The 26,553-nt window shown below is 45.3% G+C and overlaps 1 protein-coding gene across 3 annotated transcripts in view; it reads left to right on the top strand.

Moving 5' to 3' along the window:
* FRMD3 (FERM domain containing 3) overlaps positions 1-26,553 on the top strand; it is a 320,699-nt gene that overhangs the window by 238,729 nt on the left and 55,417 nt on the right. For all 3 annotated transcript variants that reach the window (XM_047754939.1, XM_047754940.1, XM_047754941.1), the window contains 7 exons: positions 3,074-3,161; positions 5,301-5,389; positions 9,199-9,262; positions 10,657-10,745; positions 22,213-22,287; positions 22,605-22,673; positions 25,989-26,113. In XM_047754939.1, coding sequence (XP_047610895.1) covers positions 3,074-3,161; positions 5,301-5,389; positions 9,199-9,262; positions 10,657-10,745; positions 22,213-22,287; positions 22,605-22,673; positions 25,989-26,113 — 599 coding nt within the window. The remainder of the gene's footprint in view (positions 1-3,073; positions 3,162-5,300; positions 5,390-9,198; positions 9,263-10,656; positions 10,746-22,212; positions 22,288-22,604; positions 22,674-25,988; positions 26,114-26,553) is intronic.

A 26,553-nucleotide genomic window follows, 5' to 3' on the forward strand; every position in this document is an offset into this window, starting at 1 on the left:
CAAAGAAAGATAGGAGCTGATGGATTGATAGGGCCATACAGTGTTGATCATGGTGGAAAAATAAATAGGCTCTCTTTATTTATATCACAGAGAAATTTCAGAACATCAAGACTGAAGAGGAAACCAAGAAAGTCTTTAGAAAGACCTTACTTTTCTAAAGCAGGTGTTTGAGTTCATCCCTCAGGAATATGTTCTGTAAAAGATGGATTTAAAAATTACCTCTTCTATTAAAAGGAAAAGGTAGTATATGTGGCTCCCCTTCCCTTCCCACTCCAAGTCCCTGTGGATGATAGAAAATGTATTAGAAAGCTGATGTAGGAGTTCTCATTGTGGCTCAGCAGAAACAAATCTGACTAGTATCCATGAGGATGCAGGTTCCATCCCTGGCCTCACTCAGTGGGTTAAGGATCTGGTGTTGCCGTGAGCTGTGGTGTAGGTCGAAGATATAGCTCAGATTCTGCATTGCTGTGGCTGTGGTGTAGGCCAGCAGCCACCACTCCAATTTGACCCCTAGCTGGGAACCTCCATATGCCATGTGTACAGCCCGAAAAAGATCAAAAAAAAAAAAAAAAAAAAGAGAAAGGAAGAAAATAAAGCTGATACAGAAAGAATACCATCTTTGGGTCAGATGTCCTGATGTCCTGCAGTATCTCTGCAAGATAGGAAACAGATGGAGGAAATCCAGGTCAAACACATGTATAGAGTAGGAGTAGTTCTGGGTACTTCAAGGTATCATGGTGGGTGGACAGTTGCCTTTGGAATGATTGGGCAGCTTTGACCTCTTTTTCTAGTCTCCTTGTTTTAAATTATGGGCAGTAGCAGGCTTGAGCCGGAGGTCCCTTGTGTGGATAATACCCGGAAGGAGCTACATCCTTCAGCCTGAAATCAAGTTAGTAACTCACTCTTTCCATGTGCATGTCTTGCCCTCGCCTACAACCTCTGGAGGCCATGGTATTAAACAAATAACATAAAATACAAAGATGGGAGTTCCCACTGTGGCTCAGCGGAAACGAGCCCGACTGGTATTCATGAGGATGTAGGTTTGATCCCTGGCCTTGCTCAGTGGGTTAAGGATCCAGCGTTGCCATGAGCTGTACTGTAGGTGGCGGATGCTGCTAGGATCCCATGTTGCTATGGCTATGGTATAGGCCAGCAGCTGCAGCTCTGACTCGATCCCTAGCCTGGGAATTTCCATATGCCTTTGGGCATGGCCCTAAAAAAAAAAGACCAAAAAAAAAATAAAATAAAATACAAAGATAAACCTCCAAACCAAGAATCACCAAACACTTAAGGAAACATTAATTCATTGAATAAGACACCCTGACTCAGCAAACCAAAGGGGTATCACCAAGAAAGCATCATTAATGGAGTAAAAGGGATTGGACTTTAAAGAAACAAAATATATATCCTCAGAGGACTTAGAAAAATTTATCCCATAAAACAAAAACACATATCTCTTTCAAGTGTGAAATACATATCACATTGGAAATGAAATATTTAATTGATATTTTAGAATAACTCATAAGTGGGATGGAAAGCAGCGTGCATATAGCTGAAGAAGAAATTAAGAAGCTGGAGGTTTGAATGAATAATTCAGATTGTAGTATAAGAAGAGATTTCAAGAAAGATGAAGATTAGACCTAAGAATTTCAAAATCCATTTGCTAGGGTCTCACAAAGGAGAGAAGGGAGAGGGAATGGTTGGGGTGAGGAAGGAGGCTGGGAAGGGGAAAAAAAGAATCAAAGAATTGGTCAAAGATGAGTTGTTGGACTGAAAGTGTCCCACAGTGCTGATTTTGATGAATAAATAAAGATGCTCCTTGAGCAGACTTGTGGTTGCCAAGGGGGAGGGGGGAGAGTGAGATGGACAGGGAGTTTGGAGTTAGTAGATGCAAAGTATCACATTTAGAATGGGTAAGCAACGAGGTCCTGCTGTATAGCCCAGGGAACTATATCCAATCTCTTGTGATACAACATGATGGAAGGTAGTATGAGAAAAAGAATGTGTACAGATAGACAGACAGATATAAAACTGGGTCACTTTGATGTATAGCAGAAATTGACAGACATTATAAATAAACTATAATAAAATATTTTTAAAAATAAAGATGTTCCTTAAACATATCAGAGTGAACTTGCAGGGTAAAGAGAAGCTCTTGAAAGGCTTTACCAAGGTAGATGGGATACAGTTTTGATTAGAAGCATGAGGACTCTTGGCTGTCTTGAGGGGAGTATGGAGGGATTCTATCTTTAGGGAGATGCTTGGGTGGATATAGAGTTAATATTGCAATAACGTTTTACATTGTGAAAATAAAAGTGAATTCCTATTGTTAGCAAATCCTTCTTGGTTGTTAGTTACATATTTAACCTTGGAGAAGGGTTCGGTTTCTCTAAGATGTGTGTGGAATATTCACGTTCGTCAACGCAGTCGTTGAAGTGCTGCACAGTCCTGGTTTGGAAGTTAGCCCTCAAGGGGCTTCACAGCCATCTGTTTTTGCAGCCCCCTTTGTCCCCCCAGGACAAAAGTAAGTCCTTGTTTACCACCCTGGAGGACACAGCTAGGACTGAAAGTCCCTGAGATTTCCTTTCAAAATCCAGGGCTTTCCGACGGACTAATTGACAGCTCTTCTCACCCAGATGGCTCTGTTTACACTTGTGGATGGAGAAATGGGATTGCCCACTTTCTACCCCGAGCAAGAAGAAATGCCATTGACCCTGGATAATCTTTTAAAATACGTAGGAAAGAGCAGAGGCTAAGTTTTTATTTATATTCAGATCAAATCTGCGAAGGCCTGCTTATTGGTAACTCAATAACCCTGATTAACTGTCCAGGTCCCTGGAGTCTTCCAAGTATGTGATGGTTTATTATGGAACAATTACTCAGGGACACGGGCTCAGGTTTCTTAGCAAAGGGCTCCTTACGAGGAAAAATAATGACCAGTCTTACAGATTACTACTTAGGTAGGGATTTCTCCCTTACTTAATTAAGAATATTTCATTCTACTAAATGAAAGAATTCCATGTTTCTATCATTATTCATATTAATTCCCTAACCTTTTCTTGTGTGATTTCAGAGGCCAGACCCCACCGGTTGCTGAATTTAACTTACTCCTGAAAGCTCACACTTTGGAAACCTATGGGGTGGATCCCCACCCATGCAAGGTAACTGCCCCTCACTAACTAAAAGGTAGTGATAGTTTTGCCCCAAAGAGAGTTAATTGGTGCCCAGGCCTGGCAGACTCCTAGGCTATTTCCACAGCCTGACCCACTGAGCCTAATCAGAAGGGACAATAGCAGGCTGAAGTCACACGTTTGAGTAGTTCATTTTCCCTATTGGAGTCTTCTAATTGCTTGCTAATTCACTCATCCATCAAGTGGATGGTTTTACCGCTATTAAGGAATCCAAACAGATTTATTTTCAAAGGCCATTGCTAGCAAGAATGCAGTCTTTGAGTTTCCTGGTGGCCTAGTGGTTAAGGATTTGGTATTGACACTACTGTGGCTTGGGTTCCAACCCTGGCCCGGGAACTTCTGCATGCCACAGGCACAGCCAAAAAAAAACAAAAAAAAGAATGCAATCTTTAAAAATGAGTAAGTAGGAGTTCCCGTCGTGGCTCAGCAAAAATGAATCTGACTAGTCTCCATGAGGACGCAGGTTTGCTCCCTGGCCTTGCTCAGTGAGTTAAGGTTCCGGCGTTGCCATGAGCTGTGGTGTAGTATAGGTCGTAGGCAAGGCTTGGATCTCAAGTTGCTGTGGCTGTAGTGTAGGCCGGCAGCTACAGCTCTGATTTGACCCCTAGCCTGGGAATCTCCATATGCCTTGGGTGCAGCCCTAAAAAGACAAAGAAAAAAAAAAGAAAAGAGTCAGTAGTTTGGGGTTGGTGGATGCAAACTGTAACCTTTGGAATGGATGGGCCATGGGGTCGTCCTCCTGTACAGCACAGGGAACTCTGTGTGATTAGGTCACTTTGCTGTAGGGCAGAAAATGAAGAAACATTATAAATCAACTAAACTTTAATAAAAATAAATAAATAAACATGTTTCCACTCCAAAAAAAATATGAGTAAGTATAAAGGGAAAAAAGAAAGATTTAACATTGATATTAGGAGAATGTTTTGGTTTTTTTCTTTCCCTTTACTGGCATTATTTGACAGTAGTTCTCTCAAGTGGGAAACCTAGACCATGTGTGTCAGAATCACCCAGGCCCCATCCCAGAGCCACTGAATCAGAGTCACTGGGGGTGCAGCTGGAGAGTCTGGCTTTCAGACAAGCTCCCAAGGTGATGCTCAAAGCATATGTTTTCCAGAAATGTTTTAAGAAAACAGTGTTCTTTCCATATCCTACACCAACAACGGATGCATTCACCAGACACCAATCCTAAATGAAGCGTTTATATCAGCCAGGCTCTTAAAGATATCCTTTTGAGTCATCCTAGAACATTTCTTTGCCCAGATGGGACCAGTTAATAATATTTGGTGAAGTCCTAGTGCTGGAGCTTGTTGCTCAGGCTGCTCATTAGAAGGAACCTGGGGAGCTCCCTAAGCCCCTGTTGCCCAATTCCTCTGGGATCTGTGAGGATGCAGCACAGGCAGAGAGCCTGGGGCAGGGGGGGTGTTGATACACCGGCATGCGCATCCTTGCTCGCAATTATTTTAGAATATTTGCCAGATGCCTCTTCCTGCTAATGGCATAAATCAGATTATTCTGTTTAGCAAATTTGATTTGATCCACAAATCTGAGCCTCTCTGTTTTATTTCTTACTTGGAGACAGACCTAATCTGTGTTGTTATTGTTTGCCTTCATTTATCAATGCTTAGTTTTCTTGGTGGAGGCTGGGATCAAAGTAGGCATATCCAGACATGTTCTTATACCTAAATTTTCAGAAATCCTGGGTGGGATTGAATCCAGTCCTATGTGGGATTAGATGCTTGGGGCTTTGGTCTCAGAGCTCATGCCAACCAAGAACAGTTTGCCCCCATTGTAGGGCAGATCTGGGCACTCAGGCAGCCCCAGAAGACACTTGGAAGTCAACTAGGGGTTTGGGACTAAATCTGTATTTTCCCAGGAAGTTTCTGGGGAGGCAGAAGATCCATTCCTCAACTGGACAGCTTTAATTTCCTGGACCTTGCCAAAATTTTATAAGTACTATCCTTGGAATTCCTATCTCAGAAACCTAGCTCATTGCTACAGTTATTGCAATTAACCTGAAATTAACTCAGGGTGAGGACGCATAAGCATATTGTTTATCCTTTATTTTATATCCATTAATGCAAATAGGTTTTTATGTGTTTCTTTTTTCAGGATTCAACAGGCACAACAACATTTTTAGGATTCACTGCTGCAGGCTTTGTGGTATTCCAGGGAAATAAGAGAATCCATTTGATCAAATGGTGAGAACTTTGGAAAATTGTTTTTAATCTTGTTTTTTCTTAGTCTTGTTTTTCTTTCCCAGGCTTTGACTTTTTTGTTTGGAAATGTCAGGTAGAATGCCTAGGATCCATTTCTCTGTCTTGGAGCTTCCTATAAGGAGATTATTCATCTATAAATGAAACCCAGTCTCTGTTGCCCTAGCCCTCCGGAGAGCTAGGGTGTGTCCCGGGGGCTCAGGGGCTCTGCCTCCTAAGAGAAGGTTTCCTGGTGAGAATGTGAGGTGGGTCAGGGTTCAAATAAAGGTGCAAGTTCCCTGGAATAATTCAGAACCCTCTCTCCTACTCTCTTCTTCTTCTCCTTCAGTATAGTACAAACAGAACTTTTATATGCTCTGGGAAACCAAAAAATTCATGACTCAGTTTATTGCAATATCTTTTTTTTTTTTTTCTTTTCGTCTTTTTAGGGCCTCACCTGCAGCATATGGAAGTTCCCAGGCTAGGGGTGGAATGGAGCTGGAGCTGCCAGCCTACACCAGAGCCATAGGAACTCAGAATCCGAGCCACGTCTGTGACTCACACCACAGCTCAGGGCAATGCTGGATCCCTGACCCACTGAGCGAGGCCAGGGATCGAATCCACATCCTCATGAATACTAGTTGGGTTAGTTTTTGCTGAGCCATGACGGGAACTCCCCCACTCAGGTTCTTTTCATTCTCTTCTGTTGAATCCACGCTGCAGACTCCCCCTTTGTAATCCAGTGTGTCAACGAAGATGCTTTTGCCTCAGAGCAACAGGAATGTCCACTCACAACACATAACAAATGAGAGGACTGATTATTTCAAAGAGCAAAAGTTCCAGGGCTCAGGTGGTCCCACAGTCCTTTAACTTAACTACCCAACAACACCATGAAGGACTTGGGCCTCTCTGTTCTCCTCTCTGCCATCCCAGGTTGGTGGCTTTTATCCCCAGGCTTGTGCTCATAAAATGGCCACATGTGCAACTCTGGCCATCACATCTTCATGCAGCAACACCCAAGCCCAAAGAAGAGCAGTCCCTTCCATGTGTCTCCTAGTAAAACAGGATAACTTGGGAGTTCCTGTTGTGGCTCAGCAGGTTAAGAACCTGATTAGTACCCATGAAGATATGGGTTTGATCCCTGGCCTTGCTCAGTGGGTTAAGGATCTGGCATTGCCATGAGCTGTGGTATAGGTCGAAGATGTGGCTTGGATCTGGTGTGGCTGTGACTGTGGCATAGGCTGGCGGCTGCAGTTCCAATTTGACTCCTAGCCTGGGAACTTCTGTGGCCCTAAAAAAAGACCAAAAAGAAAAAAAGGATAATTTTTCTAGAAGTCCTGTAGGAGACTTCCTATGAATCTTGTTGGGCAGGGTTGGGTCATAAGTGCCTCCTTAAACTAGTCCTTCCAAGAAAAAGGAGAAATTCATGACTAGGTTGGTCAAATCAAGATCCATCCTCTTGGAATTTCCCATTGTGGCTCAGTGGTAATGAGCCCAACTAGTATCCATAGGGATGCAGGTTCGATCCCTGGCATCACTTTGTGGGTTGAGGATCCAGTGTTGCCTTGAGCTGTGATGTAGGTTGCAGACATGGCTCAGATCCCAAGTTGCTGTGGCTATGGCATAGGCTAGCAGCCATTGCTCCAATTTGACCCCTAGCATTTGACCCTAAATAAACAAGAAAAAAATCCATCCCCTTAAGTGGGAAGAGCATCAACTGCATAAACACTTGATGGAGAGAAAGAATCAAGTCTAGGTTGTATCAGTAAGGACATGGGAGGCTGGACCAGCAGTTTCCCACTATGTCCAGTCAAGGAAGAATATTGTTTGCTGAAGTGTTAAGAAGGCTGGACATTTTGGTGCATTTGGAATATTGTAAGGGCTGGGTCTTGTTCACGGCTTCAGCTTGATTTGGTTCCCTCTCTGCTGGTCCCTGACAGATTTGTCACCCAGGATCTCACTGGGTGTTGGGCTCACTCTTTGGGCTTGAGCCTTTGGGTCTGAGGTTCTGGATGGGCCAGTGGGCATCCATCCTCAGTCCTGGGTTGGAAATGCTCTCTTGCACTTACCTGCACCTCTACTGCATGGTGCTGTTAACTTCAGAATTTCTCCAGCCCCTCTTTATCAAGTGCTCCCACCACTTCTTGGCACTCCCTTCTTGGCACCTGCCTTCCCTTCAAACTTTCTCTACTAGATGGGCATCCGCCAGCTAATGTCCACTTGGCTCCCTATACCTTCTGCTCTTTTAAAAAAAATTATCAGCCTTCTCTAAGAACCCCAATTTGTCTAAATCTCTTCCCCTGCCCGCACGCTCATTGCCTGTTACTCATGTTTCACTTTTGGTTCCCACCTGTGCCCATTTGCTCTCTTCCTCCACAGTTAGCGTCTCAAATGCTCATGTGCCTCTGATAAATTACTTAACTCTCTGAGTCTCAACATACTCATCCATAAAATGGGCATCAGTTATGGCCAACTGCTTTATAGGAAGAAAAGAAGATGGAGGAGAAGCAAATGAAACCATGTGTGAGACAGTGATTTGGGAATGATGATGTTTAATAAATGTATAGCGTGGTGATGGTACCAGTTTTCTTCTCTGCATTTTCAATACCAGTAAAGAGGCACCAATATTAACCCCCCTTCAGTCCATTCCAGAATTAGCCCCCTAGGGATTTCTGCTGATGTTGGGGAGCATGGGTTAGGTAGGAATTTCCCCCATCCCATCCTAGGACTATGATAGTCTTGCGGTTCCAAGCAGGGGTTAGATCCTCAGGTGTTTCTGAATTGCTTAAACTCTGGAGTAGTTGGGTTAGAGCCTGCCATGACTCATGTGTAGATTAATTGTAGGTCTCTGCCCTTGGGGCTTTAGTGTCTTCCCAGGTCCACTGAAGAGTTGTGATAGACAAGCCCCAGACCATTCGCTTCTGGGTTCTACATCTTGGCGTTCCTGGTGGGGTGCTGACATCATCCCCCCTCATCCTCTCCAGCCATGGCTTAGGCACATATTTGTAACAGCCACAAACATGTGACTAAAATACATTCTCTTCCCATGTTAAACCTTGTTTTGTTTTGTTTTTAACATCCGCAGAGCTCTGTCAGTCTTGCAAATCCTCCCACTGCTTAATAGGACCTCACTATTCTTTATCCCCCAGGAAAGGCACAAGGGCACACATCGCTATCCTAGGAATTATACATCAAAGGAATAAAAATAGAATTCCCTCCTCTCTTTACACTTACCTTCTGACCTCAGGTCTACATTTCAGGCAGATTTTAACTGAGTAGCTCCTTATGATGGAGCCTGAAGTCTTTTGACAACTGTTCATTAAGGTGTCCTTACCATTGTGAGCATCTCAATAGCTAAGACAATTATCCATTTATAAGCAAGAAGAGCAGAAATGAAAATTTTGCAGTGTGGTGTGGGCTTCTTGGAGATGGATAAGTGAGATAGGTACTGTGAATCCATATTGTTTCATTAACCAAATCTGAAATCATAAGTCTGACGAACATATATTGTTTTGGTCATTAATGTTCATGAAACCCCCTAGTTTCTTGGAAGAAAGATGCAGCTTAAGTGTTCAAAAAAATGAAATAAATAATTCTGAGCTGCCTACAGAGCATCTCTTGGGAAGAAAATTGCTGTATAATTCACTTGGGGGCTTGCGTTGCTCATTAGCCCTTCAGCAATGATAAGATAATATCTTGTTTCATTGCAGTCTGCTTGACATTTGTGAGTCAGGCGGATTCCTATGGGAAAGCCAGGTACCTTGGTTAGCTGCCACTTTTTTTTCTTCTTACCCAAAGAGATTTTGTTTTCTTAGGCCGGATGTCTGCAAATTGAAGTTTGAAGGGAAGACGTTTTATGTGATTGGCACCCAAAAGGAGGTCAGAAACTGCTTTTCTAGCTGTCTGTTGGGGTGTGTGTGTGTCTGTGTGTGTGTGCGCGTGCGTGCGTGTGCACGCAGGTGTGTGTGTACATGAGAAACATTTGAGCATAAAATTTGCCTTTAGAAATATGGCCCCTCAAAGACCATGATATTAAAATTTGTGATGATGCTGGAAGTTTAAACAAATAAACACTGAGTTTGCACACTTAAAAATAAATTCAGTGAGTAATGGTGACCATATACGCCTGTGTAAAAATTAGACTGGCATAGACTTGAGAAATAGAAAATGGAACTTCCCCCTACATCTGTAATTTGCCAGAATACAGAATTATGAAACAAAAGAAGTTCCTGTTGTGGCACAGCAGAAACAAATCCGATTAGGATCCATGAGGTTTCGGGTTCAATCCCTGGCCTCGCTCAGTGGGTTAAGGATCTGGCATTGCCATGAGCTGTGGTGTGGATCACAGATGTGGCTTGGATCCTACGTTGCTGTGGCTGTGGCGTAGGCCGACAGCTGTAGCCCCAATGGGACCCCTAGCCTGGGAAGCTCCATATGCCATGGATATGGCCCTAAAAAGTAAAAAAAAAAAAAAAAAACTTAAAGATACGCCAAGGGGGAAACATATGGAGAAGAGATAAATTGGGAATTTGAGATTTGTATATTCTACTATATATAGAATGAGTAACCAACAAGGATCTGCTGTACAGCACAGTGAACTCAGCTCAATATTCTGTAATAACCTAGATGGGAAAAGACTCTGAAATCATGGACGTGTGTATATGTATGGCCAATTCCCTTTGCTGTATGCTTGAAACTAACACAACACAGTAAATCAACTATACGCCAATAAATTTTTTTAAAAGAATACTTAGAGATAGATGTCAACCAGTGCTAGCTGGAGATTCATGAACAAAATCTGTAAGTCCCAGGAATCTTAAAATCAAGGCATCCCCAGATGCAGGTTGAATTCCTCAGAGAATGCCTTTGGGCAGAGACCATTACTGAAACTGAGCCTCTGATCAAGGTCTGGAAGTTTCTGGATTTTCTTGATCCTAGTTTTCAGTTTAAGTGCTAATTTTTCAAGAATGGCCAATAAGTTGTTAAACTAATCCAAATCTGATTGAGAGATAGGTGAGTGTGGAGAAGGATTGTGAAGCTGGTTTTTGGTTTTATTTTTAAATCAGAAACAGGACCTGGATAGGTGAGTAATATCTACAGAGAGGGAGGGAGGGGGAAATACCACTTCAACAACCGCTTTTATGAATCTAAGTGACTTCAAATCTTTTTGGTGGGCGACAGGATGCAAATAGGTAAATTCTTAAAGGAAAAACATGAAAGATACAGACTGTGTTCAACAAGCCCTTTCTGGTTTTGTTATTTATTTTTATTAGAAGAAAGCCATGTTGGCATTCCATACTTCAACACCAGCTGCCTGCAAACATCTTTGGAAGTGTGGGGTGGAGAACCAGGCCTTTTATAAGTAAGTAGCTTTTATTCATTTAATCATAGGTTTTAAAAGCACCCATGGAGCCCTTTCTGTTTTGCAAACAGCTGCATATGCATTTCTTTTGATAAAGTTCTTTTTATTATATTTAAGTGAATTATAAATTTGGTGCATGGTTCAGGGTGATTCCCAACCAGGGTTGGCCTGAGCAAGCCTTGAACTTTCTTTTATGTTGGGTGTCTCCCATAGAATTGCTGTGGACTTTTTTTTTTTTTTTTTTTTTGACATTGCTATTTCCATTCAATGTGTCACAGAATCTATTTTCAGTTGGTGCCTCCCCGCCTCAGACACAGACCTTGAGAAGAGTTTAGTTAGAACAGGGAGTTTCTTTCGGATGCTGTTAGTGAACATACCAACGGGGGACTGGGGAAGGGGAGGGGGACGCAAGGAACATAGGGCATGTTATGGAGCAGTTGGTACGGTGGGCAGCTGGGTACAGCTCTGCTGAGGTCTCTGGCGGACTGCAGAACATGCATCAAAGTTCTCCCACTGACCCACGAGAAGGTTGGGCTGTTTATCTACCTGTTCCCCATTCATTTTAGGTGAGGGACACTCACAAGGGTGGCGTTAATTCTCTGTGTGGTACTTCTGGCTTACTCTGAGTCTGGGTTGGATGTGCTCTCACAACTGGAAAAAAGAAACCTTGGGCAGAGAGTCACACATGTTCATAGTAAGAAGCCTCTGGTATATGGAGATGAGAGCCAAAGGTTTGAGGGTGAAATGCTATCAGAGTCTAGGATCATAGGAAGTCAGTGCTGGGCAGGACTTCAGAAACCATCCATAAAGCTCTCATGTTTCAAAAGATGTTCAAACGCGGGATTGTTCCATGCGTTCTAGCTTCTCTTTGAGTCCCACTTGCTGATTGGACGAGCAGTGGTGATGGATGCAGTCAAGACCCTAGCCAGCCCTGCCTGGGGTAGGGTCACGGCGGACCCCTGGAGCTCATCCAGGGGGCTCTTGCTCTGTCCCCCTCCCCTCCCCCCCACTGAAATTTTGTCTTACTCATTAGACTCATCTCCTTGAAAATGCCACATCTTTGAACGTCCTGGGCTTTGGCTGACGAGAGCCATAGAATGAAGCCTGGAAAAAATGTTTTTCAAACCCTTTTTTAGCCATAGAACATTCCCCCTTAATCAGAAAGTGTAGGCAAAGCCAAATATGTAAAAGGAAAAACAGAGAGAAGTTCTGGTTGTTGGCGCGGACCAGATTTGGGGCTGGGGACTGGAGACCCTTTACTCGTCACTCACTGCAGGTTGGGTCACTTGAGGTTGGGTGACCAGTTGTCTGAGTTTGCCTGGGATTTTTCCCAGGTTTAGAATGAGAGTCCTGTATCCCAGGAAACCCCTTAGTCCTGGGCAAATCCTATCAGGAGCATAATATGAAAGCCCTTGGATGAGATGACTCCCAAAATGTCATGCTTCTAGGGAGGATGATGCATATCAGTAAGACCTTAAGGCATCTGTAGGTCCCTTGCAGTGTTTGGGGACTGACTGAAGAAAAAGTAACTCCCATGGCCTCTGAAAAATCAGCATGTCCAGGCCTCTCCATCCACATGAGAGTGGAGAGAAGGAAATACAGACAGTGTGGTGCTCTTAGTCAGAGCCTGTTTTTGTTTTTAGTCATTTTAGAAATTGAGATAATACTTATATACCATAAAATTAACTAAAAATCGCATTCAGGAGTTGCCGTGGCTCAGTAGGTAACAAAGCCAACTAGTATCCATGAGGACACGGCCTTTATCCCTGGCCTTGCTCAGTGGGTTAAGGATCTGGTGTTGCTGTGAGCTGTGATGTATGTTGCAGATGAGGCTTGGATCCCACACTGATGTTGATGTGGCTGTGGCATAGCAGCTACAGCTCCGATTCGACCCCTAGCCTGGGAACCTCCGTATACCATGGTACAGCCTTAAGAAAAAAAATATATATGCATTCAGTCATTTTATGGTATAATTCACGGAGTCATGCAACCATCACCACTATCTAATTATTCAGGACATTAGGTAGGTTTTTTTTTTTGCACACGTGGTTTTATCATGCGTTAATGAGTTGGTTGGTAGATGGAGTCAAATAAAGGTAAAAATATGAGTTCCTGCTGTGGTGTATTGGGTTAAGAACCTGACTGCAGTGGCTCAGGTTGCTTTGGAGGTGTGGGTTGGATTGCTGACCCAGTACAGTGGGTTAAATGATCTGGCATTGCCATAGCTGCGGCTCAGACTCAATCCCTGGCCCAGGAAGTTCCATTTGCTGCAAGTGTGGGCATAAAAAATAAATGTCAAAACAGAATTAAAAAGAGAGGGCAAGAGGGGGAAAAAAAACACACTATCTAGGGAATCTGTTTTGGGCATTTGGGGTACAGTCATTAGCTAGCAGCTAGCAAAGTGGTCTGATAATTCTATCATTAAATAAGTCAACTAGGCATATCAAAGAAAGCACTTCCAGGGGTCTGTGGATGCTCCAGAAGACCCAGGGCATGTAGCAGTGAACACAGGCAGCTCCCTAAAGAGTTGGCCAAGTTCTCACATCAGCACCTCTGTTTTGATTGAGTCGGCTGCCCTGCCTCTCCCATGAGGACTCTGAATCCCTAATATTTGTTCTGATCCTGAGATTTGCCTGAACCCTGTGTTCCTCCATTATCCCCTATCCAACCCTGTTCCTTGGGAAAGAGATATAGCAGGTCCTCACCCAGCTGTGTGCCCTTGGACCAGTGGCTGGCTGCAGTCTACTCGTCTCTAGAATGGAGGGGACCGGGACTCAGGTGTGTTTTGCTTGCATCACCGCAACCTAGTTTCAAGATTGTGAGCTTTGGAAGCCAATAGGCTTGGCTTTGAATCTTGACTCTATTACTTACTAACAGTGTGGCCTGGAACAAAACACTGAGCTCTCTGAACCTCATCTTTATTTTCCATCTATAAAATATGATTGGTAATCCCTGCCCTGCCGTGTTTAGTTCTGCCAGGCACACTGACCATCCATAAATGGTAGCCATTGCTATGACTACGACGACTACTTCCTCCACCCACAGTGAAAGTTTGAGTGCCAGTTGGTTGCAGAGCCCAGTCCCTTTGATTCTGAAGGGCACCAATTCTGTTAAGCTCAGGGCTAAGTACGCGCTTCCCCAGCAGAGGTCCTGGCCCTGCTTCCAGCTGTCTGACCAATGGGCACGGTGCCTTAATGGTTTCGGCTGGCAGAGCAAGGCCCTGATCTTGTTTCCTGGGTCGGGGGTGGTTTGCTCCCTCCCCCTCCACCTGCCATGGGAACAGAAGGCCCAGTGGCCAAGAATTCCCTAGGGTACTTTTAACACATGAATGTGCTACTAGTTGTCAGCTGGCTTGGAGCCATCCATCAGGTCTGAAAGCCCTGGCTCTGAGATCTGCTGCCTGGGAACAGAGCCCAGAAGCAGAAACTCTGATTTTTTTTTCCCTCCTGCACCAACCTCCCAGGGGATCCCCCACCCAAACTTAAACAATCACCAGCCCAGAGCTTCCTCCATGCCATGTATTTTTAGATGTCACCACCCCTAGATCCCTGGAACATACCAATTCAGGGCACTGGTTCACCAGAAGTACTCTGGATTCCCTGAAGGGTTCAGTGGCTCACTGATATTTCTATTTGATGAATCTTTATTTCATACCTGCTTTCTGCCATGCACTGTGCCACCTCTCATGCTTTTAGTGAGCACATGGATTGAGATCCTGTTAGAATGTAGATTCTGGTTCAATGGGTCTTGGTGGGGCCCAGGAGTCCACATTTCTAATAAATTCCCCCATGATGCTGAGCTGCAGGCCCATGGACCACACTTTAATAATGAGGTTCTAAACCAGAGGTTCTTGGTCTGACTGCACCTTAGAATCCCTGGGTAGGGGAAGGCTTTTAAACAATACCAACTGACTCAGAATCCGGGTCCTCACAAAAACGAATACATGAGTGTTCACAGCAGCATTATTCATAATAGCCAGAATGTGGGAACTGCCCAAATGCCCATCACCTGATGAATGGATAAAGGAAAGAAGTATATCCATCCAATGAGATATAATTCAGCTATAAAAGGAAGGAAGTACTCACTGATTCATGCTACAGTATGGATGACCCTTGAAAACATGATGCTAAGTGAAAAGAAGCCAGTCACTAAATCCTACATATTGTAGGATTTGTTATGAAATATCCACAATAGGCAAGTCTTTAGAGACAGAAAGTAGATTGGTGGTTGTCTAGGATTGGGAATAGAGGGAATGAGAAGGGGAAGAAGGAAGGGACTGCATATGGGTATGGGAGGAGTCTTTTGGGGGTGATGAAAATATTTTCTGATGAGTTTTTTCTGTGAATTATACTGAAAACCACTGAAGTGTAAAATCTAAAAGGATGAGCTTTATGTTATCTGAGTCACATTTTTAAATAAAGCTGTTATTTTCAAACTTCAGAATCTGGGATGAGGGGTCTAGATGTTGGTAGGGAACAACCTTTCCCAGGTAATGTGAACCTGCAGCCTAGGGTTCAAAGCTAATCCAGCAATTCTCAAAGTTAAGGTCTCTGGATCCACATCTGCATCTTCTGGGAACTTGTTAGAAAGACAGATTCTTGGGCTCCAGTCCAGACTCACTGAATCAGAACCTTGTGTTTTCAAAAGCCTGCCAGGTGGTCCTGATGCTTTCTGAAGGCTGAGAACCTGCCTGGCTAAAGCATGATTTAAAAATACAGACAAGCTTGGGTTTGCAGCCTGCTTCCTCCAGCTTCTATGACATGACCGTGGTCAATGGACTGAGCCCTCTGTGCCTCATTTTCCTCATGTCAAAATGTGGATTGCAGAGTTCCCATCGTGGCTCAGTGGCTAATGAACCCGACTAGGATCCATGAGGATGCAGGTTTGATCCCTGGCCTCGTGCAGTGGGTTAGGGATCTGGCATTGCAGTGAGCTGTGGTGTAGATCTCAGACACCACTCAGATCCCGTGTTGCTGTGGTTGTGGCGTAGGCTGGCGGCTACAGCTGCAATTCAACCCCTAGCCAGGGAACCTCCATATGCCACAGATGCAGCCCTAAAAAAGCAAAAAAAAAAAAAGGTGGATTGTTTCCTCCTAGAAGAGAGTTATGAAGATGCAATGAATTAGTGGAGTTGAGGTGCTCTGGATGGTGAAAGGCCCTAGTTGGTGCCCAATAATAATGTTGTTATTGCTATGATTCCTCCACTAGTTGTAAACCATGGGGGGAAAGGCAAATTTTATTGTTGATTCTAGAGGTGGCCTTTAGATCATCACCCCGTGTCTCCCCAGCACCTAAACTGACTCCATCCCCATCCCCTGTAGCAGCAGGTGCCAGAGGAGAAGTTGGAGGCAGGTGTGGGGCAGGTGTGTTGCTGCAGAGCTCTGCTGTGCAGGCATCGTGTGATCCTGACACACAGTGACCACACTGCCTGTTCCAGGCACTGTCCATGTGTGTGAGCATCTCACATCAGTTACCCCACTTATTTTTTTAAATTTTTTAAATTTTTTTTATTTTTTGTCTTTCTATGGCTGCCCCTGTGGCACATGGAGGTTCCCAGGCTAGGGGTCCAATCAAGCTGTAGCCACTGGCCCATGCCACAGCCACATCAACACGAGATCCAAGCCATGTCTGCAACCTACACTACAAAGCTGGATCCTTAACTTACTGAGTGAGGCCAGGGCTCGAACCCACATCCTCAGTGGTTACTAGTCAGGCTCTTAACCTGCTGAGCCATGATGGGAACGCCCCCATTTATTGTTTTAAATTAAAGTATAGTTGATTGACAGTGTTGTGCCAAATTCTGCTGTACAGCAGAGTGACCCAGTCATACATATACAGATACATCCTTTTTCCTCATACTATCTTCCATCACGTTCTACCCCAAGACATTGGATGTCATTCCCTGTGCTGTACAGTAGGATTTCATTGCTTATCCATTCTACAAAAACTTGCATCTGCCAACCCTAAACTCCCTGTCCATTCCACTCCCTCCCCCCCCCTTGACAACTTTCTATGTCTGTGGGTCTGTTTCTGTTCTGTAGATAGGTTCCTTTGTGCTGTATTTTAGATTCCACACGTAAATGATATCATACGGTATTGGTCTTTCTGACTTACTTAGTATGAGAATCTAGTTGCGTCGATGTTGCATCCATCATTCTTTTTATGTCTAAGTAGTATCCATTGTATATGTGTACCAATCTGTTACCCCATATAAAACATACCTAGTGCCACAGGAGGGGGTCTCTGGGGAGTGTGGCTCTACCCTGGCAGTTCTGAGGTGGGGGGTAGGTGGGGAGCAGTGACAGCCAAAAGGAAAGCAGTGACCAGGCCACCATGTGAATACACAGGTGTTGCCAAGTGGGGCTGGTCATCTGGGACTGGATTTCTCTGTGAGGTCCAATGTTGGACAACGGTCAGTGATTCTGTGCTAGGATTTTGATGAGTTGGAGGTGGAAGCAGGGAGAGAGAATTGCTACTTTCGCTGGGTTGTGCCTTCGTTGTTTTCAATGGGAGGGAGACTTCTGCTCTGGGCTCCTTGAAGGGGGAACCTGGAGACAGAGGGCCGGAACAGGTCAGCTAGAGCATAAAGACTCTTTTTTTTTTTTTTTTTGTCTTTTTAGGGCCAAACCCACAGCATATGGAGGTTCCCAGGCTAGGGATCTAATCAGAGCTGTAGTGGCTGGCCTACACCACAGCCCAAGGCAACGCCGGATCTTTAACCCACTGAGCAAGGCCAGGGATTGAACCTGAAACCTCATGGCTCCTAGTTGGATTCATTTTCCCTGCGCAACGATGGGAATTCCTCTTTTTTTTTTTTCTTTCTGGCGGCACTCACGGCAGGCGGAGTTTCCCAGACCACAGCAGTGACAGCACCTGATCCTTAACCTGCTGAGCCACCAAGGAACTGCCTCATGAATCCTCCTTTATTGGCTTTCAGACTGTTTGACACAGTTCCCAGGAATCACCATGACTTAGACTTGGCTTTGGTAGCTCAGTAGTGAGAAGACTGCAGAAGATTTGCGAGTGATATTGGTGGGGAGAGGGGGGGAAAGAATTCTATGATGAGCAGGTAACACACAAGGTGTTTTCAAATCATATAATTTCATTTGACCCCCCTCAGAACACTATGAATTAGGTATGATCAGACCCTCACCCTTTAAAAAAAATCTGTAGAGAAACTAAGGCTCAGAGATGCTACATGACTTGACTAAGGTCACAGGACCAAAAGGAAGAAAGAATGTCTGGGCCCCTGTTTTTTCAGGTAAAATGCCAGCTGAGAATTATTCAAGGAGAATATGGGGATTCAGTGGTTCTCCAATGCAAGTAGGCTGCCTTGGAATGACCTTGGAGTGATGGATAAAAATACACACTCCGGGGCCCCTCTCTAGACCCGCTGATTGAGAATCTCTAGTGATGGAGCCTGAGAGCTGGTCGTGTTGACCCCTACTCCAGAGGCTAATGAGGTACAGCCAAGTTTGGGGACAGTTGGATGCATGTCCTGTGACCCAGCCACCTTTCTCTTGCCCCCCCCCCACACTTATTTCCCTCCATCCTACTGTTTCCAAATTCCTGGAGCGGGGTCGGGGGGTTGTGGGGTTCCAGCTCTCTGAATAAATCCCCCTGTTAAAATTCCATTAAAGATCTCAGCCCCAACATTGTCACATCTTCCTAGACACTTGAGAGGGCTGGGGATCAGTGGTAGGACTCTCAGTAGGGTGTCTCTGAGCAAATGAAATCCCACAAATAATCATCAAGGGCAATCAGTCACCAGGAAGAAGCCAACACTTTTTTCCCTCCTCTTATCCTGAGCAGACAGCTTATTCACTTTCTCTGCAAAACATGTCTTCTGACCCATTTTTCATGAGGCACTTGGAGGGTTTCTGTGGATGCAGTGGGGTGTAAGGAAGAAGCTGTGGCCTTTGCGTGGGGCCTGGGAGGGCAAGAGCTGAGGCTGAACCCATGAGAGGTAGAGCTGCCCACTTTCCCCCAGAAGAAGCCCACATGGCCCTGTGGCCAGGAGGGTCACTGGAATAGCTTTGAGCTTCTGGTATCTTCCATTAAATGGGCACAGAGTTGAGTCTGAATTTCAAAAACTGCAATTAAGATTCTTTTTTTTTTTTTTTGTCTTTTTGCTATTTCTTTGGGCCGCTCCTGCGGCATATGGAAGTTCCCAGGCTAGGGGTCCAATTGGAGCTGTAGCCACCGGCCTACACCAGAGCCACAGCAACGCGGGATCTGAGCCGCGTCTGCAACCTACACCACAGCTCACGGCAACGCCGGATCGTTAACCCACTGAGCAAGGGCAGGGACCGAACCCGCAACCTCATGGTTCCTAGTCAGATTCGTTAACCACTGTGCCACGACGGGAACTCCTTGCAATTAAGATTCTTAGTAGGAGTTCCCGTAGTGGCTCAGTGGTTAGTGAATCCAACTAGGAACCATGAGGTAGCGGGTTTGATCCCCAGCTTCACTCAGTGAGTTAAGGATCCAGCGTTGCTGTGATCTGTGGTGCAGGTCACAGACATGGCTTGGATCCCAAGTTGCCATGGCTCTGGTGTAGGCCGGTGGCTACAGCTCCGATTAGACCCCTAGCCTGGGAACCTCCATATGCCTTGGGTTGGGCCCTAGAAAAGACAAAGAAAAAAAAAACAAAGATTCTTAATAGAATTTTCCATTGTGGCTCAGCAGGTTAAGAATCAGGCTAGTATCCATGAGGACGAGGGCTCGATCCCTGGCCTCACTCAGTGGGTTAAGGATCTGGCATTGCCATAGGCTGTGGTGTAGGTCACAGACATGGCTTGGATCCTGCGTTGCTGTGGCTGTGGCATAGGCTGGCAGCTACAACTCCGATCAGACCCTTAGCCTGGGAGCCTCCACGTGCCAAAGTGTGGCCCTAAGAAGACAAAAGACAAAAGACAAAAAAAAAAGAATCAAACTTAGGTTGCTGCAGAAGCTCAGGTTTGATCCCTGGCCCGGGAACTTCTACATGCTGCAGGTACAGCCATTTAAAAAAAAAAAGTGGCCTGTGGCCGGATGTCCAGACCCCTCTGGGGTAGAGATCTCATGGGCTCTGCCTGTCCTGGCTCCACACTGCCTTCCCTGGGCTCTGCCTTGATGGGACTCCCCCTCCCCAGCCTTGCGTCCCCCTCCCAGCCCACCTTGCTCTCTGGATTCATCCTGTGCTGCCAGCGCCCTGCTCTGTGGGTGCTGGCAGTTACCAAAAGGGTTATGGCTGCTGTCCATTGTTCTGAGGACAAAGACCAAATCTTTAACAAGGACACCTCAAGGTCAGGTCCTGCTACATTGGGGCGGGGGGTGGTAGGTGACAGTGGGTAATAATAAGCATGATAACAACACGGGGGAAATGCACATCAGATGGTTTTAACTCCTCCAGGGCTCAGGCTCAGGGCTTTGGCCTGTCTGGCCCTCTGCTCAGACCAGCCACCACCTGCCCCTTAATCCCTTCCCTCCCCTGGATCTCAGCTCAGAGATCCCTTCCCCCGGGTACCTTCTGTGGCCCCCAGACCAGATCAGCACCTCTGGCCCCAAATACTTGGATTCTATCTTTCCTTCATAGCAGGCACCACAGCTTGTAACTTGCACTTGTTTGCCTACTTGCAGGATTTCTAGATGAATATTCATTTTTACTTGCGGGATTTCTAGATGAATATCCTTTTCCCCTCTGGGCCTTACATTCCACAAATGCAAAGTCCATGAGTCTTCCCCAAGCTTAGCCTGGTGCGTGGAGCTGACCAGGCATTTTGGTTAATAATGCTGATCAAATGAACCAGAACTTCAGAGTTTTGGGGGGTGGTCACTGCCTGCACAGAAATTTCCAGCTGCAGCCCCTGACTGTGTGCTTGTCTTGACTCAGATTTCCATAGAGCATTTTGTTCTGTGTTTATTGTTTTAAGATTTTGTAATAGGAGTTCCCTGGTGGCTGAGTAATTGAGAATTAGACATTGTCAACTGCTGTGGCTCAGGTTGGATCCCTGACTGGGGAACTTCTGCATGCTGTGGGCATGACCAAAAAAAAGATTTTGTAATTGTCAATAGTGAAAAATGATCCTTGGACTTTCTGCTATGGTACAGTGGGTGGGGGTTAACAACCCAACTGCAGCAGCTTGGGTCTCTAAGGAGGTGGGTTCCATCCCCGGCCCAGCAAAATGTGAGGTTAAGCCCTCTTTTTGCCAAGTTCCGTGGTGAAATGTCATGTTGAATTGCAGATTCAAAGAAGCAGCTTCAAGGGTTAAAAAGATCCAGTATTGCTGCAGCTGCAATGTAGGTCACAGCTACAGCTTGGATTCAATCCCTGGCTCAGGAACTTTTCCATATGCCATGGGTGTGGCCATTAAAAAAAAAAAAAAATCCTGAAAGCTGGGAGATCCATTCTTTCTGACTTACTGGATTTAACTGCACAAAGCTTAGAGACTGACATCAAGGCATCTTGAGCTTTCATGGGAATTAAGGGCCCTGTGGTGTGGCCTCCGGGCAGCTTATATTCTGGATTGTTTTTCAGAGTGGTGTTGTTTTGTTCCTATTTACGGGAAGGGCTCAGAGGTGCTGAATCAGTGCTTGGCTGGGTTTCTGTTCCTCGTGTATCTTAGTCATCAGCCAGTGCGGGTTCTTTTAAAGGGCACTAGGTCATGGTGACTTAACCCAAGAATACTCAGAGGCCAGCGACCATTTCCATGGTGACATGGGCCCCTTGCACCCTGTCTCAGAAAATACAAAGTAGGAACTCCTGTTGTGGCTCAGCAAGTTAAGAATCCTGCTAGTATCCGTGAGGACGAGGGTTCCATCCCTGGCCTCACTCAGTGGGTTAAGGATCTGGCATTGCTGCAGCTGTGGTGTAGGCCAGCAGCAGCAGCCCGGATTTGACCCCTAGCCTGGGAACCTCCATATGTTGCAGGTGCAGCCCTAAGAAAATAAAGAAAAGAAAATACACAATAGGTGGGTTCTTTGCAACGTGGTGTATGACCTATGTCACCAGGAAGCTGTTTTCTGCTGCCAAGTGGATGTAGGTACAGACAAGAAAGAGTCCCCTCCAGCAAGGAACTTAATGATGCCATGTGAGCCAGCCTACCCTTGCTGTATCACACAAATAAAAGCTGGGAAAGAATCCCTTCTCATCATCAATATTGCCTGGTCCTTTTTGCAGGTTGTGACCCAGGAATAGATTATGAGACCAAATGTGTGGGTCATCAGAAGCATATAAAAGAATGAACAGACATTGCCAAGACAAGATCAGATTGCAACACACATAGTGAAAGTAACCATTCTTATGCGGAACTTTTCTTCCAGGTGTGTGTGGGGGGGCACGCATGCGCAGGCTTGGACAAGTGCTGAGTCATACAATAACATATATTTCTTTCTTGGCAGTCAAAAATATCCAATTACACTCTTGAGCATGTACCACTTGGACTTTCCAATGTCATTACCACCTCTGCTCTGCTTTTTCTTAAAGGTATGCAAAATCCAGTCAGATCAAGACCGTCTCAAGCAGCAAGATATTTTTTAAAGGAAGTAGATTTCGATATAGGTGGGTACCCATTTCCGTTCCAATGATGGGGTTGGGCCGGGGGCCGCCATTTTTGTTGGAACCGTGCATTGTAAATCAGTGCACTTTGACCTGTATCCCTGTTTTGGTCCTCCCTTTCCACTCCATTCATCTCTTATGCTCACAGGACCCCTCGAACTCCATAGTAGTGTCCTCTCATGGAGGAAGAGAAGATGCAGATCCTTAGGGCTGGGTTAGACCATTGTGAAGTTAAAAAAAAGAAAGAAAAGCATGCACATCCCTCCCCTTCCTCCCCTTCCACTCTATCTGTGCACAGATGCCATGTTTCTGTCTTGCAGTGGTAAAGTCGCCAAAGAGGTGGTGGAGGCGAGCTCCAAAATCCAGAGAGAGCCTCCGGAGGTGCACAGGTAAGCGAGGCAGTCTCCAGGGCTCCAGGTGGGATGGACAGAAGGGTTTAAAAGCTGGCTTTGCCAAATTCACTATAACAAGAAAGGAAATAAGGCTACCAACTGTCTGGCCCTATGTGGTTTTTGGCCCTGGTTCCAGGCATGGCACTCTTACCATCCCCCAAATCTTGCTCAGGCAGATCTGGCTGGGCTCCATTGTGAGTTTCTTGCTCTATGGGGAGTCATAACCCTGATCAGGCCCAGCAGGTCACGTGGACAAGCAGGAAATATGTGGGCTGTTATCTCGTGGCTGATTGAGTCTGTTATCATGTCCCCTTAGAACTGCTCTCAGTTCTTGCCTCTGTTCATCAGATGTGGCCAGTTTCTTCTAGGCTATTTCACACGGAGGGGTGGAAGTGGCGTGCTCATCTCTCATTGGCCCCTTTACTCCCAAAAGTCGACTTAGTCATCAGTGGGTCAAGGGCATGCATCTTCATTAACATGGCAATATATGTAATTCTTAGGAGTTAAACATTCTCTTGATCATGATGGACTTTTTACCAGCAGTTGATACAAATTGTTGTACATCCTAAACTTCAAATATACTAACTGTCTAAAGCTGAACATTCTCATCCCAATGTTCCCCTTTTGAAGACAGGATCATCCTAAAATATATTTTTAGGGCCAAAACAGTGGCACACGGAAGTTCCCAGACTAGGGCTCAAATCAAAGCTGCAGCTGCTGGCCTATGCCACAGCCACAGCAATAGGAGATCCCAACCACATCTATGACCTATACCACAGCTCATGGCAACACCAGATCCTTATCCCACTGAGCAAGGCCAGGGATCGAACCTGCATCCTCGTGGATACTAGTCGGGTTCATTACCACTGAGTCACAACGGGAACTCCAGGAAACTGTTTATCTTGAACAATTATTGTATTTTGCAGTTGTTTTGACCTCTTTGATGCAGCCATCAAAAGTAAGAGTATAGGAATGCACTTTCTTTCTCTGGCGGTGCTCAGAGAGGACTGCTGGTCTAGGATGGGGATGATGAGGCTTCACTTGTTATATTCCCTCTCACCTGAGAGTCTCCTCTTCAAAGAATAGCCAGTTCATAGATTCCTCCTACTTCTGCTGAGATGTGCGTGTAACACAGAAACAGGCATAGAAGAAGAACACTTTCTTTGGGATTTTCCTTTTTTTTCTTTTTTTTTTTCAAAAATTGAAGAAGCTCATTCTCATGTTAGCACACTGATCTTTGCTGATGACAAGTTCCCCAAGCAAAGTCCTCTTAGCTGGCTGCTTGGTAGGAATCTGCTGCCCATCCCATGGCCCTGTGTTTTGGGGCAGCGGGGGTGTTGACCCTGTGAGGCTCAGAGCCACCACCAGGGGGCACCCAGAGGCAGTGCTCGACCTGAAACGAGCACCAGTCTAGGTGTCATGAATAGATCTAATCTCAGCTGTGTGGCTGTGCTGTGTGTCTGTCCTACGTCACTTAACTTCTCAGGTCATCAGTTTGTTCATCTATAAAATGAGATTCATATGTCTTTGCCTGACTTCTAGGTTTTCGTGTCAGCATTAGAATAAAGCACTTAAAAAATTATTAAAGTGCTCTACAGATGTGGAGTGGGGATATTATCATTATCTCTCATCCCCAAATGGGAAGCCAGAATCTGACAGTCATGTTCACGCTGAAGACTCTTCAGATGGAGTTTTCGCTCACAGGCCAGCAGCACTTCTTTCATGCCAAGGAGTGGTTGCAGGAACTCCATGAGCCTCTTTTTTGTTGCTTGATTTTATGCCACCATTTTCTAAAGCCAGTCTTAGAATATACTTGCAGTTCCCAAAGGAAACCTTTCTATTCAATAGAGTTCTTTTTTTAATACATTTTTTATTGAAGAATAGTTGATTTGCAGTGTTGTGCCAATTTCTGTTATACAGCATAGTGACCCAATCATATGTGTGTATGTGTGTGTGTGTATATATATATATATATATATATATATATATATATATTCTTTTTCTCATAATAACGTCTATCGCACTTTATCCCAAGAGACTGGATATAGTTCCCTGTGCTGTACACAGAATTCTTAACGTCAGCATTACTGGGAGACTGTTCTCTGCCAGGAGCACATGCGAGTGAGCTGCGAAGCAGGTCAGGCATTTTGGCATAGTCAGCTGATGGGTGGGCTCAAAGAGTCCAGGAGCACAGCACAGACCCTCACCTGATAGGGAGCAAAAGACCCTCCATAAAGTCTCACCATGTGTCCCTCCTGGCTGTGGGATGCCCAGCGATTTGTGGGAAGGGGAGCTACTGCTGGTTCAGCTGGCACAGATGGCCAGAGATGGGCGGGTCAGAGGTGGTCTGTGCAAGAATGGAAAGTGGTCTTTTCAGAGGCCAGAAAGCTACATAGTCCACATAAACATGGCAGTATGTTGTGCTCTGCAGAGCTAGGAACCCAGTCATGAAGGCCAAGGGCTGTAGGAAGTCCCACAAAAGCTCAAAAAATGAGAACCCAACGCACCTGTGCTCCTTTCAGAAGGAGAAAGCAGAGCTGGGTTTTGTGGCTGGTTGGTGAGTGGGCTGTGAATTTGAATGGGAATATTAAACATTGATAGTAAATGCTGGATATCAGCAACATCAAGAAGGCTCACAGTGGTAGAACACCTGTGCCTTCTGCCTGGCAGAGTTTTGGTTTTGTGTTTTTTGGTTGTGGTTACTTTTGAGCCATGCCTTCCATTCACTTTTCTGCATATTCAGTTCAGTGACACCTGCCTCCAATATCCTTTAGTTTCCTATGCCTTTTTTCAGTGCTTTGTCTTGTCATATAAAATGTACAAGTCTGATGACATATGGGGAAACACATGGACATTAGGGAGTTTCTGTTGTGGCTCAGTGGTAAAGAATCCAACTTGTATCCATGACGATGTGGGTTCAATCCCTGGCCTCGCTCAGTGGGTTAAGGATCCCGGGTTGCCGTGAGCTGTGGTGTAGGTTGCAGATGCAGCTTGGATCTGGCATTGCTGTAGCTACAGTATAGGCCGGCAGCTGTAGCTCCAATTGGAACCCTAGCCTGGGAACTTCCATATGCCACCAGTGCGCCCTAAAAACACACACACACACACACAAAAAGAACACATGGACATATGTCACATGTCAGGACCTTAAGGCTAGAAAGGGCTGTGTGTCTCCAGTATGATGTCATCTTTACCACTAGCCTAATGCACTGTGTGAGTCTAAAGGCAGTTGCCAGCATGGTAGCCAAGTGAGATGGAGGAGCTGGTGTTCCCAATGGAAATCAGTTCTCTCTGGCTTGTGTCTGTTTCCAGAGCCAACATGACACAGAGCCGCAGTTCCCACTCCTTGAACAAACAGCTCATCATTAACATGGAGCCGCTGCAGCCCCTATTGCCTTCCCCCAGCGAGCAGGAAGAGGAACTTCCACTGGGTGAAGGTAAGTCACTTCCTTCTGGAGGCCAGTGCCGCAGATTTGCCCTGGAGGAACAAGGTACCTTGGGTGATTGGTTGGGGTGGGGTTCAGAGTGAATCATAAACTGTGTTTTTAACAAGTAAACTGTTTCCAGCTGGAAGACTGCATTATAGTGAGAGTTCTCTCAGTTTCCCCGGAGAGAGTTCACTGGCACAAAGCATTCCTAAAGTTACATGTGAAAACAGTAAAATGGTAATGGTGTTAGACCCTCTACTGTCTATGTGGTACCCATTAGCCGTGTATGCTATTTAAAACTAATTTTAAATGAATTTAAATTAAAAATTCGGTTTCTCAGCCACACTCACTGGATTGCCAGTGCTTAATAGCCACATGACATTGTGGACACCATCCAGGACAACGCAGGCCAAGAATATTTCCATCATTACAGAAAGTTCGGTTCGATG

Source organism: Phacochoerus africanus, chromosome 12 (assembly GCF_016906955.1).
Source record: "Phacochoerus africanus isolate WHEZ1 chromosome 12, ROS_Pafr_v1, whole genome shotgun sequence".
NCBI classification, from domain to species: Eukaryota; Metazoa; Chordata; class Mammalia; order Artiodactyla; family Suidae; genus Phacochoerus; species Phacochoerus africanus.